Consider the following 16249-nt stretch of genomic DNA (forward strand, 5'->3'; position numbering starts at 1 on the left):
AGGAAAAGCACACAGCCACACGCAGAAAGATGACCACGGTCAGCTGAAGACACCGTGTTCCACCAAGGAGAGAGGAGTCTGTTTTCGAGGGCAGATGCACCAGCCTGGACCTCCCGGCTTCTCCTGAGAGAAACAGGATGTGTTCTTATCAACCGTGGCACCATAGCAACATCACTCGCTCCAACGCTGAGGACCTCCTTTCCAAGGCTGCGAGGGATGGCAGCTTCCTCCTCAGAGACAGTGAATCCATAGTGGGAGCTTACGCTCTCTGTGTGCTGTGAGTAACCCTACCGGCTGTCCTCTGCTGGACACACACACACACACACACACACGCCTCTGAACACCACAGGGGGTCAGGGACCCCCGGCGTACGCTGAGCAGGAAGAGTCCAGTTTGGTTAGGATCCTCATTACGTGTTCGGAGCTTATAGCGGTTTGGACGCCTCGGCCCACCTCTGAGCCTTCACATCCAGGAAGGATGGCTTTTCTTTTTACATCATTTACATGCAGCTCCAGTTATCTCCAGTTAACTCCAGTTAATGGTTTGTAGAAGACAATGGGTTGTTTAGTCTGATCTATTTTAAGACTGAATGAGATTAGTAGTTTTACGAGTTTGCAAACGATTCAAGCTTATGGTCTACACTGAGAAGAGATTGCAGACATTTCGGAAAGTGTTCTGTAACCAAATTGCAAACTGTGAGTTTCACGACTCACGCCTCAGTTTGTCAGAGCTGCTCCAAAGTGCCTCTGAATGCTTCCTACACAACTAAACCCATGACTGTGTAGCTAGATAGCTTCATTTGAATAACCCACACACACCAAAACACGTTTCAGCTGCGTGAACCTTAGCTGCAAAAGCTCGCTTTTGTATTGAGGCTGTTTGTGTTTGGGTAAACTGGAGGGAATTAAGGGGTTTGTTTTAATCTTGATCGGCTCTATAGCCTGACAGATATGCAGCTCTTGTTCTCGTCACCTGAAGAACACTGGTCCAGTAGGGCTGAACACTGGTCCAGTAGGGCTGAACACTGGTCCAGTACGGCTGAACACTGGTCCAGTAGGGCTGAACACTGGTCCAGTAGGGCTGAACACTGGTCCAGTAGGGCTGAACACTGGTCCAGTACAGCTGAACACTGGTCCAGCTCTGAACACTGGTCCAGCTCTGAACACTGGTCCAGTACGGCTGAACACTGGTCCAGTAGGGCTGAACACTGGTCCAGTAGGGCTGAACACTGGTCCAGTAGGGCTGAACACTGGTCCAGTAGGGCTGAACACTGGTCTAGTACGGCTGAACACTGGTCCAGTAGGGCTGAACACTGGTCCAGTAGGGCTGAACACTGGTCTAGTACAGCTGAACACTGGTCCAGCGCTGAACACTGGTCCAGTAGGGCTGAACACTGGTCTAGTACGGCTGAACACTGGTCCAGTAGGGCTGAACACTGGTCCAGTACGGCTGAACACTGGTCCAGCTCTGAACACTGGTCCAGTACAGCTGAACACTGGTCCAGCTCTGAACACTGGTCCAGTAGGGCTGAACACTGGTCCAGTAGGGCTGAACACTGGTCCAGTAGGGCTGAACACTGGTCCAGTACAGCTGAACACTGGTCCAGCTCTGAACACTGGTCCAGCTCTGAACACTGGTCCAGTACGGCTGAACACTGGTCCAGTAGGGCTGAACACTGGTCCAGTAGGGCTGAACACTGGTCCAGTAGGGCTGAACACTGGTCCAGTAGGGCTGAACACTGGTCTAGTAGGGCTGAACACTGGTCCAGTAGGGCTGAACACTGGTCCAGTAGGGCTGAACACTGGTCTAGTACAGCTGAACACTGGTCCAGCTCTGAACACTGGTCCAGTAGGGCTGAACACTGGTCTAGTACGGCTGAACACTGGTCCAGTAGGGCTGAACACTGGTCCAGTACAGCTGAACACTGGTCCAGCTCTGAACACTGGTCCAGTACAGCTGAACACTGGTCCAGCTCTGAACACTGGTCCAGTAGGGCTGAACACTGGTCCAGTAGGGCTGAACACTGGTCCAGTAGGGCTGAACACTGGTCCAGTACAGCTGAACACTGGTCCAGTAGGGCTGAACACTGGTCCAGTAGGGCTGAACACTGGTCCAGTACAGCTGAACACTGGTCCAGCGCTGAACACTGGTCCAGTAGGGCTGAACACTGGTCTAGTACGGCTGAACACTGGTCCAGTAGGGCTGAACACTGGTCCAGTACAGCTGAACACTGGTCCAGCTCTGAACACTGGTCCAGTACAGCTGAACACTGGTCCAGCTCTGAACACTGGTCCAGTAGGGCTGAACACTGGTCCAGTAGGGCTGAACACTGGTCCAGTACAGCTGAACACTGGTCCAGTAGGGCTGAACACTGGTCCAGTAGGGCTGAACACTGGTCCAGTAGGGCTGAACACTGGTCCAGTAGGGCTGAACACTGGTCTAGTACAGCTGAACACTGGTCCAGTAGGGCTGAACACTGGTCCAGTAGGGCTGAACACTGGTCCAGTAGGGCTGAACACTGGTCTAGTACGGCTGAACACTGGTCCAGTACAGCTGAACACTGGTCCAGCTCTGAACACTGGTCCAGTACGGCTGAACACTGGTCCAGCGCTGAACACTGGTCTAGCGCTGAACACTGGTCCAGTACGGCTGAACACTGGTCCAGCGCTGAACACTGGTCCAGTACGGCTGATGTATTTTCTGTTCCCAGGTACCAGAACTGTGTGTACACGTACAGGATCTTACCAAATGAAGAGAAGAAGCTCTCCGTTCAGGTGGGTTTGAGAATACTGCAGCTCTGGCCAGTCCGGTATTGGCCCCGAGCCCTAGCCCTAGCCCTAGCCCTAGCCCTAGCCCTAGCCCTAGCCCTAGCCCTAGCCCTAGCCCTAGCCCTAGCCCTAGCCCTAGCCCTAGCCCTAGCCCTAGCCCTAGCCCTAGCCCTAGCCCCCAATTTCTGCAGCTCTGGTCAGTCAGGTCTCAACCATCTCCACTCTGTGAAGGAATCTATTAGCAGGTGTTCAGGAAGCTGCTTAAAGCTGCATGTAATGCCTCAAGCACCAAACTTCTGCTTTTATTTTTCATTTCATCAAAAATAAGAAGGCTGTTGCACAGCCCATACTGCCAGTGGTGAGGGTACATGGTGAGGGTACGTGGTGAGGGTACATGGTGAGGGTACGTGGTGAGGGTACGTGGTGAGGGTACGTGGTTAGGGTACGTGGTGAGGGTACATGGTGAGGGTACATGGTGAGGGTACATGGTGAGGGTACGTGGTGAGGGTACGTGGTGAGGGTACGTGGTGAGGGTACGTGGTGAGGGTACGTGGTGAGGGTACGTGGTGAGGGTACGTGGTGAGGGTACATGGTGAGGGTACATGGTGAGGGTACGTGGTGAGGGTACGTGGTGAGGGTACGTGGTGAGGGTACGTGGTGAGGGTACGTGGTGAGGGTACGTGGTGAGGGTACGTGGTGAGGGTACGTGGTGAGGGTACGTGGTGAGGGTACGTGGTGAGGGTACGTGGTGAGGGTACGTGGTGAGGGTACGTGGTGAGGGTACATGGGGGAGGGTACGTGGGGGAGGCAGATTACTGGTAAAGTGTGACACCAACTGTTTATTATGTTTTAAAGGGGATAGTGGAAGGACTGATGCGTCTGGTAACAAGTCCTCCATTGTTAGACTGTAAACAATCTGTTTCTGTGTGTTGGTAGTGAAGTCATTATCATAGTGCTACTTCCTTGTTGTAATTGTTGCCATTCATTTAGGTTATTTGGATAAAAAAACTTAAAGTTTAAACAATCATTTTCTTCAGTTAATCCCCCACAAAAAATGAAACCTTTCAGCTGGGGGGGATAAGGAAACCAGCTTACGTGTTATTGAAGGAGCTTAACCACGGGGGAATGTCAGAGAACAGCTTATGGGTATTGTTATGGGTGGTGTTATGGGTGGTGTGATGGGTGGTGTTATGGGTGGTGTTATGGGTGAGGAGGACTAACACACCCCGACGGTCTGTCCCAGAGCACCAGGGAGTGTAACCTGCAGCCGTGTGTCATTGGTTCCTCCAGGCTTCTGAAGGAGTCCCCATCCGCTTCTTCTCCATGCTCCCCGAGCTTGTTGAGGCTTACTACAGCCCCAACATGGGCCTGGTGACACACCTGCAGTACCCTGTCCCCAAGGAGGAGGAGCCAGAGGAGGAGCCAGGTTAGATGCCGCCCCTTCCACACTGCTGCCAGCACTCTGCGTCACACAGGAAGTCGTTTGGATATCTGTCAGCAACTGCAGGTTGCACACGTGAGCTGAGCAGCCCTGAGGTGATCCCCGCTGTGGTTTGTGCTTTCAGAGCAAGTCAGCCTGCCTCCTCAGCTGCCCAGGAGGAACTTTGGTCTGTCGGCCAGCGAGGGGAAAGAGGGATGCTCGACGGGGGACGTCAGAGGGGTGGACGTGACCTCTGTGTCCCTGACAGACACCTACCTACAGAGACTGCAGCACATGGACATCAGCCAGTAAGACCATTTTCTCCATGAAACACACGCACACACACACACGCACATAACACACACTCAGCTCATTTTATTAAGCTATTTAGGGAATGTCTGGCGCCATCTTAGTAGAGAAGTGCAGAGCCCCAGTAGTGTTCCTGTGTTGCAGCATTCCAGACGACCACCAGAAGGCCATCCTGGACTACTTCAGGAGCGCCCTGAGCCTCGATGCTGAGCTCGTGCACGGGGGAAACCCCAGCCTCCCCCACCTGAAGAAGCTCACCATGAACATCTGTAAGCACCTGAACAGGTACGCTCTCAGCTGAACAGGTACGCTCTCAGCTGAACAGGTACGCTCTCAGCTGAACAGGTACGCTCTCAGCTGAACAGGTACGCTCTCACCTGAACAGGTACGCTCTCAGCTGAACAGGTACGCTCTCAGCCTAACAGGTACGCTCTCAGCTGAACAGGTACGCTCTCAGCTGAACAGGTACGCTCTCAGCTGAACAGGTACGCTCTCAGCTGAACAGGTACGCTCTCAGCTGAACAGGTACGCTCTCACCTGAACAGGTACGCTCTCAGCTGAATAGGTACGCTCTCAGCCTAACAGGTACGCTCTCAGCTGAACAGGTACGCTCTCAGCTGAACAGGTACGCTCTCAGCTGAACAGGTACGCTCTCAGCTGAACAGGTACGCTCTCACCTGAACAGGTACGCTCTCAGCTGAACAGGTACGCTCTCAGCTGAACAGGTACGCTCTCCCTGTGTTCTCACTAACTGTTCCTGGGGCTGTCCAGGAGAGTCAGGGAGGCACAGCTGCCACAGCAGTGTGTGTGACAGCCAGGGATGGAGGTTTGTGTTCAAAGTGTCGGGTGGGGAAGGGGGGGGGGGGGGGAGGGGTAGATATCTGCCATTTTTGTATAAGTAGTGGTGGGTGTGACATGTTCCTCACATGTATAATGAAACGTACCTCCCTGGTGACAGCGAGATCTCTCGCACCCTGCCAACCCTGGAGACCTTTCAGCAGGTCTGGGATCAGCAGCTCTCCCCAGGACCTGGACGTCTTAGGACTCAGGTAGGTTCAAGCTCCTGTCCAGAGCCTCAATGCTAGTTTTTAGCTGGTGTGTAGATGTTTCGGCATTGTATAACCCTGTAAAAAGGATCACAATTTTTAATTAACCCTGCCTAGTAACAAAGTGCAAGCTTGGTGATCTAAGAAGTTTTTAAACCTAACCTAACGAGAGAGTGAAAGGGTGTTTGTCACAATCATGCGTTTTTGAGACGTGTGACTGAAAGTTTTTGTTATTTTTATTTTCTTCTGCTTTCTGCTAGCTTTCTGCTGACTCAAGTCAATCAGTATCCTTCAGGCTTGAACAATTGACACAACTGCTGTACTCCATAGAAGATAAGGTAATATTGAATCATTTTGTACTCAGAGTTTACCTTTATCACTGACTTGTGAAATTGAGGAGCGGTTTTCACCCAACTATTAATAATTTTCATCAGGAAAAGAAATCTCTGTGGATATCCTGTTACATGTTTACCAAACACACACTGATAAGGAGCAATGCTGTGCAGGGTCACTGACATGCCTGTGTGCTTGTTACAATTTCAGGCCAAAAATGCTGTGTTTGAATCTGTCGGTTACGAAGGGGGTCACAGAAAGTCTCTCATACCACCTGTGTCATTTGAGGTAAAAATCTCAACATTTCCTTAGAAGAAGCTTTTATCCATGGTGACGGATTTGAACCTGTGACCTCTGAATCGGCAATTTAACGCTCTGTCACTGAGCCATACTCAGTGATGTTCACGTGTAGTGGGGAGTAATTAGCTAAACATTTTGGATTCTGGGATGTTTTGACGTGGAAGGGGCAGGTTTCTGTGACCTCTTGGTTTCCACAGGTGAAGTCGGAGTCTCTTGGCATTTCAACCAAGATGTTCCTCAAGGTGGACATAGAGAGCGGAAAGGTCTACTTCAAAAAGTCAAAAGATGGCCCCGAAGACAAATTCTTTGTTCACAACAAAAGTGAGTGTTGTTGGTTGATACCAAGACGTGTTTGTGTGTGCAGGTGTGCAGTGTGTGATTGTGGGTGATGTTGTTTAGTCCTGCAGTTGGTGAAATCCCAGAACGTGCATCCAAAACTGGTCATCGTCGTGGAGACAGAGAAGGAGAAAGTGCAACGCAAAGAGTTTGTGTTTGAAGACTCCAAGGTGACGACATGAACACACCGTGCTGAGGTACTGAGTGAAGTCATCGTTGTGATGTCACCTGTGTGTTGACCTGCTGTTCTGTTTGTGTGTTTCGGTCAGAAGAGAGAAGGTTTCTGTCAGCTGCTGCAGCAGATGAAGAACAAACATTCTGGCAAACCTGAACCTGACATGATCACTGTGTTCGTGGGCACCTGGAACATGGGTAAACAAACAATAACACTCTCCACCATCTTCTCATCAAAATACAAATTAGGCTTTTCTTTCAAAACCAACTCATTGTTTTGTAAACAAACGATACATTTGTAAAACGACCTTTTTCTTTTTAAATCGATCATCTTAATAAATCAAATCTAGGCTGAGCTGTATTAGCAGGCAGGGTCAGAATTTCTCTGTCAAGGATGCGACCTCTGACCTCTGACCTCTGGTCCCAGGCAATGCCGGCCCTCCCCAGGACATCTCGTCGTGGTTCCAGTGTAAAGGTCAGGGCAAGACCCGCGACGACACAGCAGACCACATCCCCCATGACATCTACGTGATCGGCACCCAGGAGGACACGCTGGGGGAGAAGGACTGGGTCGACACTGTGAAGAACACCTTGAGAAGCATCACCAACATCAGCTTCAAACAAGTCAGTCGCAGCCAGAGGCGGTCCTAGCATATTCGGTGCAAGGGGCAAGGTTTACCCCCCCCCCCCCCGCCAACCTGGGCCAATCATTTTTTTCCCCAAAACCTTTTTCGAAAAATACTTTTTTCAATCTTTTAAAACGTTATTCGAAGATATAATAATGTAATGTTGTGTGTTTCTCAGATGGCCAGCCAGACCCTGTGGAACATCAGGATTGTGGTGCTGGCCAAGCCTGAGCATGAGAACCGGATTTCCCACATCTCCTGTGACAGTGTCAAGACAGGCATCGCCAACACGCTGGGTGAGTCCAACCCTCTCACCGGGGTTTGGTGGGTTACTCTAGGGTTAGGGTTAGGTGGTTAGGGGGTGGGCTTGGTGGATAGGGGTTAAGGTAAGGTTGTTAGGGTTAAGATGGTTAGGTGGTTGCAGCTATCCGTACACATCACACCAGGTGTTTCTGTGACCCCTTGTGTGTTTTTCTTACACAGGAAATAAAGGAGCAGTGGGCGTGTCGTTCATGTTCAACGGGACAGCGCTCGGCTTCGTCAACAGTCACCTGACCTCAGGCAGCGAGAAGAAGCATCGGTGAGGAACAGTTCTTCCAAACTTTGTCTATTAGGTTGACAAACTTTGTCTCCTCTTGACAATTTCTTAGCAACCGGTCTAAACCTACGATAAATAAGTAGCTAGCCTAATCTTCTTGTCAACAACATATGTAGGCTAACATTATTCAACTGAAATAATATCTCATTACAATTAACATAAATTATATAGTGTCAGGATCAATGTGATGACCAAGCGCCCTCACTGACATCATACTATATTATCTTATCAACAGACAGGTGACAGTATGGCTGGTCTAATCTGAGATAAATCAAGTTGAACATTTGATTCAGGGTTAGCTAACTCAGGCTAATGCTAACCCTCCCAAGGCCACTTTCTCCCGTGCTAGCGTTAAAAACTGGTGTTGTAAACTGTCTGGTTGGTTTCCTGAGTGTCTATTCTTCTTCCTTCTGAAACATGATTAAACTGAATGATGCAACGACAGTGAGATATGAAGCGAAAGGAGAACTGCGTGGTCAGTTTGAACACTTTCAATAACACATTTCTGCTTATAAAGTTCGTAAAGTTATTTGTTTTGTTGTCAGACGCAACCAGAATTACGTCAGCATCCTCCGGTTCTTGAACCTCGGAGACAAGAAGCTGAACCCGTTTGACATCACCCATCGCTTCACCCACCTGTTCTGGCTGGGGGATCTAAATTACAGACTTGAGATGCAGTCCTCGGTAAGTATCAGTAAAGCCTTAGATCAGTAGAAGGTAACAATATCAAGCCCAAGTATAAATCACATCGGCATAGTCTTATCTCTTCATGAGGCTAAGGGGAACTTTGCTTTTAAAATAGTCCCAAACTTTTTTTTCTTCTACATTATGGAGAGAGTTTCTGTAGAGTTTCTTATGAAAAGCGTGGGCAGTGTGGAGGACAGGGTTTGGGTGAGCCTCGAAACAGCCGCAGTCCTGTCTGCTAGCGCTGCTGCACTGCCACTGCTGACATCATCTAACAGGAAGAACCACTACTTTGCATTGTCTGCCTTCACAGGAAGCAGAGAGCATTGTGACAAAGATCAAACAGCAACAGTATCAAGAACTGCTCGCCAAAGACCAGCTCAGCATGGAGAGAGCTGAGGGGAAAGTCTTCCTACACTATGGTATTTCCTCCATTGTATCTCACTGTAAACCACAAATGCAAATCACAATTACACAAACTAACATACGAATGAGGTATTACTGAAGTAATACAGTAGTCACCTTCCGAGCAAAATGTGAAGAGACTGGGTTTTTTAAGACGCAGAGTGCAGCACAAACTCAGCGTGCACACACACAGGACATCTGCAATGAGTAACAGAGATACAACACAACAACTCTTGTTCTTCACGTGTTCTGACACAAAGGACGAGACACGTGAAACAGCTCCTGTGATACGTTCTGGAACGTTCTTCTTCTCGTTCCTTCACAGACGAGGAGGAGCTCACGTTTGCGCCCACCTATCGCTTCGAGAGAGACACGAGGGAGAAGTATGCCTACACTAAGGCCAAAGCCACAGGGGTAGGACACTGTTTATTCAGATGTATTTTCCTCCTCTGGAAAAAACAAACCCTTTCACGACATAGCAACACACAAACACAAGGGTGAGGAAGTCAGCAGCACTGTTTATTGATCTGGGGGTCGTCCACGCAGGAGAACCTGCTCTTTGGTTCACGGGAAAAATGTAGGCTGGATTCACTGCCACAGGATGAGTTGTAAGCAATCTTTAGGCAAGGCCTAAAGTCTCCTGTGAAACTGTCAAAGCGTTTTTGCTGTTTTCCTTTTGCAGACAAAGTACAACCTACCCTCGTGGTGTGATCGTGTTCTGCGCAAATCCTACCCCCTGGTGCACATTGTGTGCCAGACATACGGTGAGACTGGGAGCACGTGAAGCCATGCCAACACACATAGGTCACTGGGATTTTTCCATTTAATTCAAATTATGAAAACCTTTTTTTTCAGGGTGCACCAATGACATCATGACAAGCGACCACTCACCTGTGTTTGCAACGTTTGAGGTTGGAGTGGCATCACAGTTTGTGTCCAAAAATGGTAATTATTATAATGACTAAATTAATTTATATTTTACAATGGACAAGGATGTGTTGCACTACCTTATGAGATGTACAAACTAAACTTAAGACTTAATGTGAGAAACTTTTTCCAGGATGATCCAGTATTGTGGTCGAAATTTTCTGAATTTTTATTTCAAATTTTTAGATCCTAATACCACATCAGAGGGGGCTATAAAGTTCATGAACTGCGTCGCCAAACTCACAACAAAGTCCAAGACCAAGTTCTTCATCGAGTACCACTCCAGCTGCCTGGAGAGTAAGGCCTCATTCTGTTACATTTCTATAATATTTACATTTATTTAAAATCGTATTTCATCACGAAAAGGGCCTAATGGATTTACGTACCAACCCAGAACATCAGTCTAACACTTCGAACATCCACAGAGTTTGTCAAGAGCCCAGAGGGAGAGAACCAAGAATCCTCAAATGGATCCATCAAAGTTCGTTTTGGAAACCAAGTTGAGGTAATCTAATCTAATTTAAGGGCTCAGATGGCTTAGTGGTTAGGGAATCGGGCTATTAATCAGAAGGTTGCCGGTTTGATTCCTGACCATGAGAAAAATGACGTTGTGTCCTTGGGCAAGGCACTTCACCCTACTTGCCTCTGGGAGAATGTCCCTGTACTTAATGTGAGTTGCTCTGGATAAGAGCGTCTGCTAAATGACTAAATGCTAATGTAACCTGAGAGAGTCTTGTAATCTGAGAGAGGTTTGTTCTTTGAGTAGGTTGATGATGTTTGGTTGCAGTCTGGTTTTTCAAAGTCGATGATCTGTTGTGTTTGAAGCTAACCCCCATCATCTCCGACCCGGAGTATCTTCTAGACCAACACATCCTCATCTGTATCAAGTCCACAGACTGTGACGAATCCTACGGTAAACAGGATTTTTTTAAACAGGATTTTAAAGTGGTACAGCTATGCACAGCTTCACAGAGGCTGACGTCTCTGTGTTGCCGTGACTCCAGGCGAGGGCTGCGTGGCACTGAGAGCTGCGGAGTCTTCCTACACGGAGTTCCAGATCACCCTGACTCACCACGGAGAGCAGACAGGCTACCTGACGGGGGGGGTCCAGCTGCGGACCTCCGAGGGCAAACAGACTGAGAAGCTGTACGGTGAGTCAGCATCACAGCCGTCCGGAGAGACAGCTCAGTGGTTAGAGCACCTGGCTGCCGTCCAAGAGGTCACAGGTTCAAATCCGTACATTGATCCTGAATGACTCAACTGGGATGTCACTCAAATTGTTTTGACCTTTTTTTTTGTTTCTAGATTTCATCAAGGTGGGAGACGATTCTAGTGGCCACAAAGGCAGAGGAGGCGACCCCACCAGCAAGTGAGAAGTCTCTCCTGACACATCGCTGTTTTGAAAGCATCATCCTGCAGGTGATCTAGATAATGATGTCACTTTCTCTTTCTTAATCTTCATCAGATCGTCATCAGCCCTTCCCGCTGCAATTGACATCACAAACCCCAACTACATGGGAGTGGGTCTCAAGTGTTCTGCAGGAAAGGGCTGGAGCTACAGCAGACCTCACAAAGCAAGTCCAGGAGGCGGGCCCATGGGCAAGGATGGGAACCATGGCAACCTCTCTCCCAAAAAATCGTACGACTCCACACGAAGCCCCCCAGGAAAGCCAGCGTGAGTTCGCCTTAGATGATAACTTTTTTTTCTTCCCACTACGGCATGTTGTAGACTTGTTTCTTTGTGTATTCAACAACTAAAAGAACACTGTCCAATGCTACGGCCATGTTCTCACTGCTGAGTTTGGTGTCGTCTACCCTGCTGTGTGAACTCTGCACGCCCCACCTGTGTTCCCTCAGAGCTGAGGAAGAGTACCCGGCTGAGATGTTCGACAACCCCCTCTACGGCTCCATGGGGAAGGCAGGGACACGAAGCAAAGACCCGGAGCCTCAACGCAAGGACCAGCTGGTACCACCAGACGCCATCTTCTCCTTCCCCAAGCCCCCCGACTCCGTGGAGACTGACCGACCCCCAGTGCCCACCCCTCGGAACCGCTCCTTCACCTGCTCAGAGACCAAGCCCTCGGTCGCGGCCCCCGGCGCGCTCCACCTGACCAAGAAACCGGTGATGCCGTCTCGTTCTGACGGGGGAACGGCCGCCATCCGCCCCCCCCCTGCCGTTGAAGTCTCGGGCAGGCCCGGCTCCAGAGCTGCAGCCCTCCCGGCCCAGAGACTACAGAGAGAGCTCGGAGATCCACACCAAGCAGCGCCACGCACACACCCACACAGCACCCAGGCCTGGGCAGCCCCTGCCCAAAGATGGTAGGACCAAACTGTCCCTCTTCCATTTTCTGTGCTTCATAAACTTTGCTACATCCCCCTCCCCTTCTTCTTCATGTGAGACTTATCTTTCTTATGTTTCCTCCCCAGTGCATCCTGAGGCAGCCCAGCCCCCGAAAATGGGTCGTTCTGTGAGATGACTTCCTGTTTGGGCCCCTGGCTACCACTTCCTGCTCTGCGAGTTATAACTGTGATTGGCTGATGAATAGGGGCTACAGTGGAGAGAATTGCCCAAAATGAACTCAAAGCGTGCCACTGTTGGTCTTCCTGATCCTCCATGTTGTTTAAATCAAACAGATCTTTACCTTTGATAGGCATTATAGAATTCCACCTATGGTATTGGTAACACAGAAGCCATATGTGAGTTCAGAAATGATTTTTTTCCATGTCTCCTGTCCTGCCAATAACAGGACTGCATGTGTGTAACACATCTTCTGGCCATGGTGGATGCCATTTTGCACACACTCTACACAAATATCGTCTACTATGAATCATTTAAATCGTTACATCCGAATTTGTCTGCCTTGCTTATGTGTGTTATGTGACTTTGGTTACAATAAACTAAAGGGAATACAACATATTTGCATAATAAGTTGACATCTGGCTTGCCGCTCGATTGTCCTTAGTAAATGCTGACACCTGCTGTAACTCTACAGTACTGCGAGTGTTTCTTTCAACGTTCACGAGTCTGGGCACGATTGTCGCTGAAATATGACTTAACACACTTCCCCCCCAATGGGTTTTCAACGATAATTGTATACGTCATCAACCCGAGACAGAAAATACAACGCCGACAATGGTGAGAATATTTCGTTCCTTTAGAAAGTTTTAAAAAATTATGTCTCGTACATGTATTTAACCAACGCAATTTTGTAAGCATCCCGCAGTGGAATAACAATTAAGCTAATACATTAGTTGATCAATGAATCAATCATTTTATTGCCAACTGCCCATACAATTAGATCGCGTCGTTAGCTAGCTGGCTAGCCTGATGAGCATCACTTGCATTTCCTGGGGCAATCTATCAGACGTTTAGTACACGTAGAAACATTTATCATCATGGATACATTCACTGCTCGCTTCATAATGAATCATATGTTTTGCATTACAGCTTTTCTACTCGTTTTTCAAATCTTTGGTGGGTAAGGACGTGGTAGTGGAGCTCAAAAATGACTTGAGGTATGTGTTGCTTTATTGGTATATTGCAGAGCTGTCAACGAATGGCCTAATACGAATAATAAAAAACGACCTTGTTTCCGATGACCTAGGATTTGTGAAAAGTCAAAAAAATCTGATCCTTTTAAGGCCATCAGAACCCAAACGGGGTGTAATATTAACTGTACTGTACTACAGTCTTACTACTCGACACTATTCTTGCTACTTTTCAATTAGTCTGTTAGCGCATCACTACCTCCGCAGTAGTATTAGTATTCCCATAAATAGTTACTGATACGTCGTAAACACCTGTTTTGCGAGATTTGTATTTTATGGAATTACTAGTAAACGATACAACAACGTACGTTTGTATGACGTCTGCGTTCCTTTTTCAGCATCTGCGGAACTCTTCACTCAGTTGATCAGGTAACCAGGCAGCTTCTGGCTCTTTCAATTTAACAACCTTACAAACACCACTCCTTCAGTGACACTTTAACTAACCTATTTCCACGCTTGCTGTTTTGTGTGATTTTTTTTTTCCTCAGTATTTGAACATAAAACTCACAGACATCAGCGTGACAGACCCAGAGAAATACCCTCACATGGTGAGTGTTAATGCGTTGCTGCACACAGCATATCTGTCACATGTCTGACAAGGAATAATCAGACAAGATTTGCCAGTCTGATGCTGTCTCGGAGTCCATCATGGGGAGGAGGGGTTGGGGGAGACAGGACTCCTCAGAACAAGATGTCACACCCGTTTCTTGATGCATCAAAGCAGCCGAGTCTTCTTGGTGGAACCTCAGGTTCAAGTGTCACATTGTCACATGTTTTACCTTGTCGCCATTTGTAAAAAGGGACAGAGTCTTTGGTCCTGCTCCTGTCGACAGTCTCCTAGCGGCCTGTCAACCTGCAGTACATAATCGATCCCTTGTGTCCTTCAGCTGTCTGTGAAGAACTGTTTCATCCGGGGCTCCGTGGTGCGCTACGTGCAGCTGCCCGCTGACGAGGTGGACACCCAGCTGCTTCAGGACGCCGCCCGCAAAGAGGCCATGCAGCAGAAGCAGTGATGTCATCACAACTGGCTTGACTGGGGGTTGGGGGGTCTGGTCTTTTGACACATCTAATGTCTGTTATTTGGAATCATGTTATTGCCGATGGTCCCTTTTGTGAAGGTTTCGGTTAGTAGAGATATGAATTCCTCTGGGAAATTATTTCTTATCTCTCTATTGGAACCTTTTTGGGTTCCATCTAACTTTGAATTTGTTCTTTGACTGAGGTCACTGTCTAGGTTACACACTCCTAAGTGAGGCGATAGCCGTGGTTTTAAATAACGTACGTTTATGTTTAGATGTGACCAACAACAGTAATTGAAAGTCTTTCTTTACATTGTACAAATTAAATATGTTGATGTTTTGTGTTTTTTTTTTTATAGAATAGCTTTAGTTCTATGCCAAGGTTTATACACGCTCTTCTGAATCTGCCAGTCATGAATTTAAATGTTTTTGTTCTTCAGTTTGATGATTTTCTGTTTCTAACCTCCAAGGAAAAACATTTCTGATTTATTTTGTTATTGTGTGAAAATAAACCTTGGTTTGATCCTTGCTACCTGTGTTTGACAGTTGATGTCGTAGGGTGCGTGTGGTGGGGGCTAGTGTACGGCTACTTGTCTTTTTACATCTGACTTATGGAGTATCTGAGAAGCTATCAGATAGGCTAGTGAAACTCACAGGATATGAGGTCACTAGTGCATAGGTGTACGTTATTTAAGTGGATGGTAATTGCTTGCATGCAACATCCATCTTGTCGGCTCTATCCGGCCCTTCCCGCCTGTTCCCAGAAAGGACAAGTCCAGCACTGACACCATGGTAAGATTACCTGCCAATATGTTTGTCCGATGTTGAGTAATTAGCATATAGAGTCAGATATTGACCCATATGTGACATAACAAGTGTCTATATTATTGATGCGGCCACACCGTGTAAAGGTTAAGCTTAATTGGTTGAGTGTTGTGTTTTGGTCCACAGGAGCCTCGCGCCACCGGAGGTGAACGGAGAGAGAAGCGTAGACATGACACCGACACGGCAGCTGTAGGTGATGAGGTGAGGACCTTCTACTTTAGCAAGCTGTAAACTAGTGTTGCCACCCGTCCCCGTTTACCTGGTATTGTTAAAAAAAATTGAACGACTTTCCGGTTTTTTATTCGTTATCTGGAAACGAATTGTCCCGTTTGTGAATTTCTCAACTTGAATTCCATAGGTTTTAAATTAAACGTATACATTACTACAACTAATAAACTACCGCCGTTTCTTAGATGGGTGAGCCTCTTGGGGATTCTCCACCTAGATCTACATCAGGAGAGTTTTCAGATGAAGAGGTATTCGGTCGTCTCTCGCTCATATAATGATAGCGGTGAAGTCTTTGACATCGTTGCTTTTCTGCAGATATCGACCAAGAGAGAGCAGCATTTGAGACTCGGACCAGAGAACCTTGATGACACGTTGCCATTCGATTCCCTAGACTCAGACCACACCCAGATGGAGGTAGAGGAATCTATCGAGGTCTTTCACCCAGAATCTCTTTTGCTCAAGTATTGTAATGTTGACAGACCGTCTGTGGGTTAATAAGATGTTTTTAATGTCAATGGCTCCGTTGTCATGAGAATAAAATGTATTATTTCCTCTGGACCTTGCGGTAACATCATGAGACCTTGAGAAAACACGTTTTGGGGGTTTGGCTAATAATCATGATTGAGATGTATTTTTCATAGTTATGCATCTATACTTTAACTAGGATTAGTCTCTTCCTGAGGGCGTTCACATTGGTGGAAT

General features: G+C 47.8%; 2 protein-coding genes and 1 long non-coding RNA gene across 3 annotated transcripts; all 3 read left to right on the forward strand.

Moving 5' to 3' along the window:
* The first annotated feature begins 11 nt into the window (after window positions 1-11).
* Window positions 12-12839, forward strand: inpp5d (inositol polyphosphate-5-phosphatase D). Its single transcript, XM_084675864.1, is given in 28 exon segments — window positions 12-277; window positions 2711-2774; window positions 4059-4194; window positions 4334-4496; window positions 4642-4782; window positions 5456-5546; window positions 5804-5881; window positions 6087-6164; window positions 6374-6497; window positions 6576-6682; window positions 6782-6884; window positions 7114-7310; window positions 7491-7608; window positions 7796-7892; window positions 8456-8594; window positions 8908-9016; window positions 9325-9413; window positions 9682-9763; window positions 9855-9944; window positions 10113-10223; window positions 10352-10431; window positions 10752-10839; window positions 10931-11077; window positions 11232-11295; window positions 11392-11601; window positions 11784-12090; window positions 12092-12245; window positions 12354-12839. Coding segments are annotated over 28 exon segments (3357 nt in total). The 5' UTR covers window positions 12-137; the 3' UTR covers window positions 12404-12839.
* Window positions 12840-12996: 157 nt separating this feature from the next.
* Window positions 12997-15022, forward strand: smx5. The gene is made up of 5 exons (XM_084675867.1): window positions 12997-13062; window positions 13375-13442; window positions 13814-13844; window positions 13964-14023; window positions 14363-15022. Exons 1-5 carry the CDS (start codon window positions 13060-13062, stop codon window positions 14486-14488), a joined length of 288 nt encoding a protein of 95 aa, XP_084531993.1. The 5' UTR covers window positions 12997-13059; the 3' UTR covers window positions 14489-15022.
* A 141-nt stretch (window positions 15023-15163) lies between these two features.
* LOC146254245 (uncharacterized) lies at window positions 15164-16105 on the forward strand. The gene is made up of 4 exons (XR_014731508.1): window positions 15164-15286; window positions 15446-15520; window positions 15733-15795; window positions 15863-16105. It is a non-coding gene; the product is annotated as an uncharacterized LOC146254245 (long non-coding RNA).
* Window positions 16106-16249: the final 144 nt, after the last annotated feature.

This window comes from Hypomesus nipponensis, chromosome 16, assembly GCF_054491055.1.
Source record: "Hypomesus nipponensis isolate SF chromosome 16, ASM5449105v1, whole genome shotgun sequence".
NCBI lineage: Eukaryota > Metazoa > Chordata > Actinopteri > Osmeriformes > Osmeridae > Hypomesus > Hypomesus nipponensis.

Excerpts from the sequence above, each read along its gene's own strand:
- smx5 (XM_084675867.1), top strand. Across the intron at positions 13,443-13,813 it reads GAGCTCAAAAATGACTTGAG|CATCTGCGGAACTCTTCACT; the intron begins GTATGTGTTGCT and ends TTCCTTTTTCAG. Across the intron at positions 14,024-14,362 it reads CAGAGAAATACCCTCACATG|CTGTCTGTGAAGAACTGTTT; the intron begins GTGAGTGTTAAT and ends TGTGTCCTTCAG.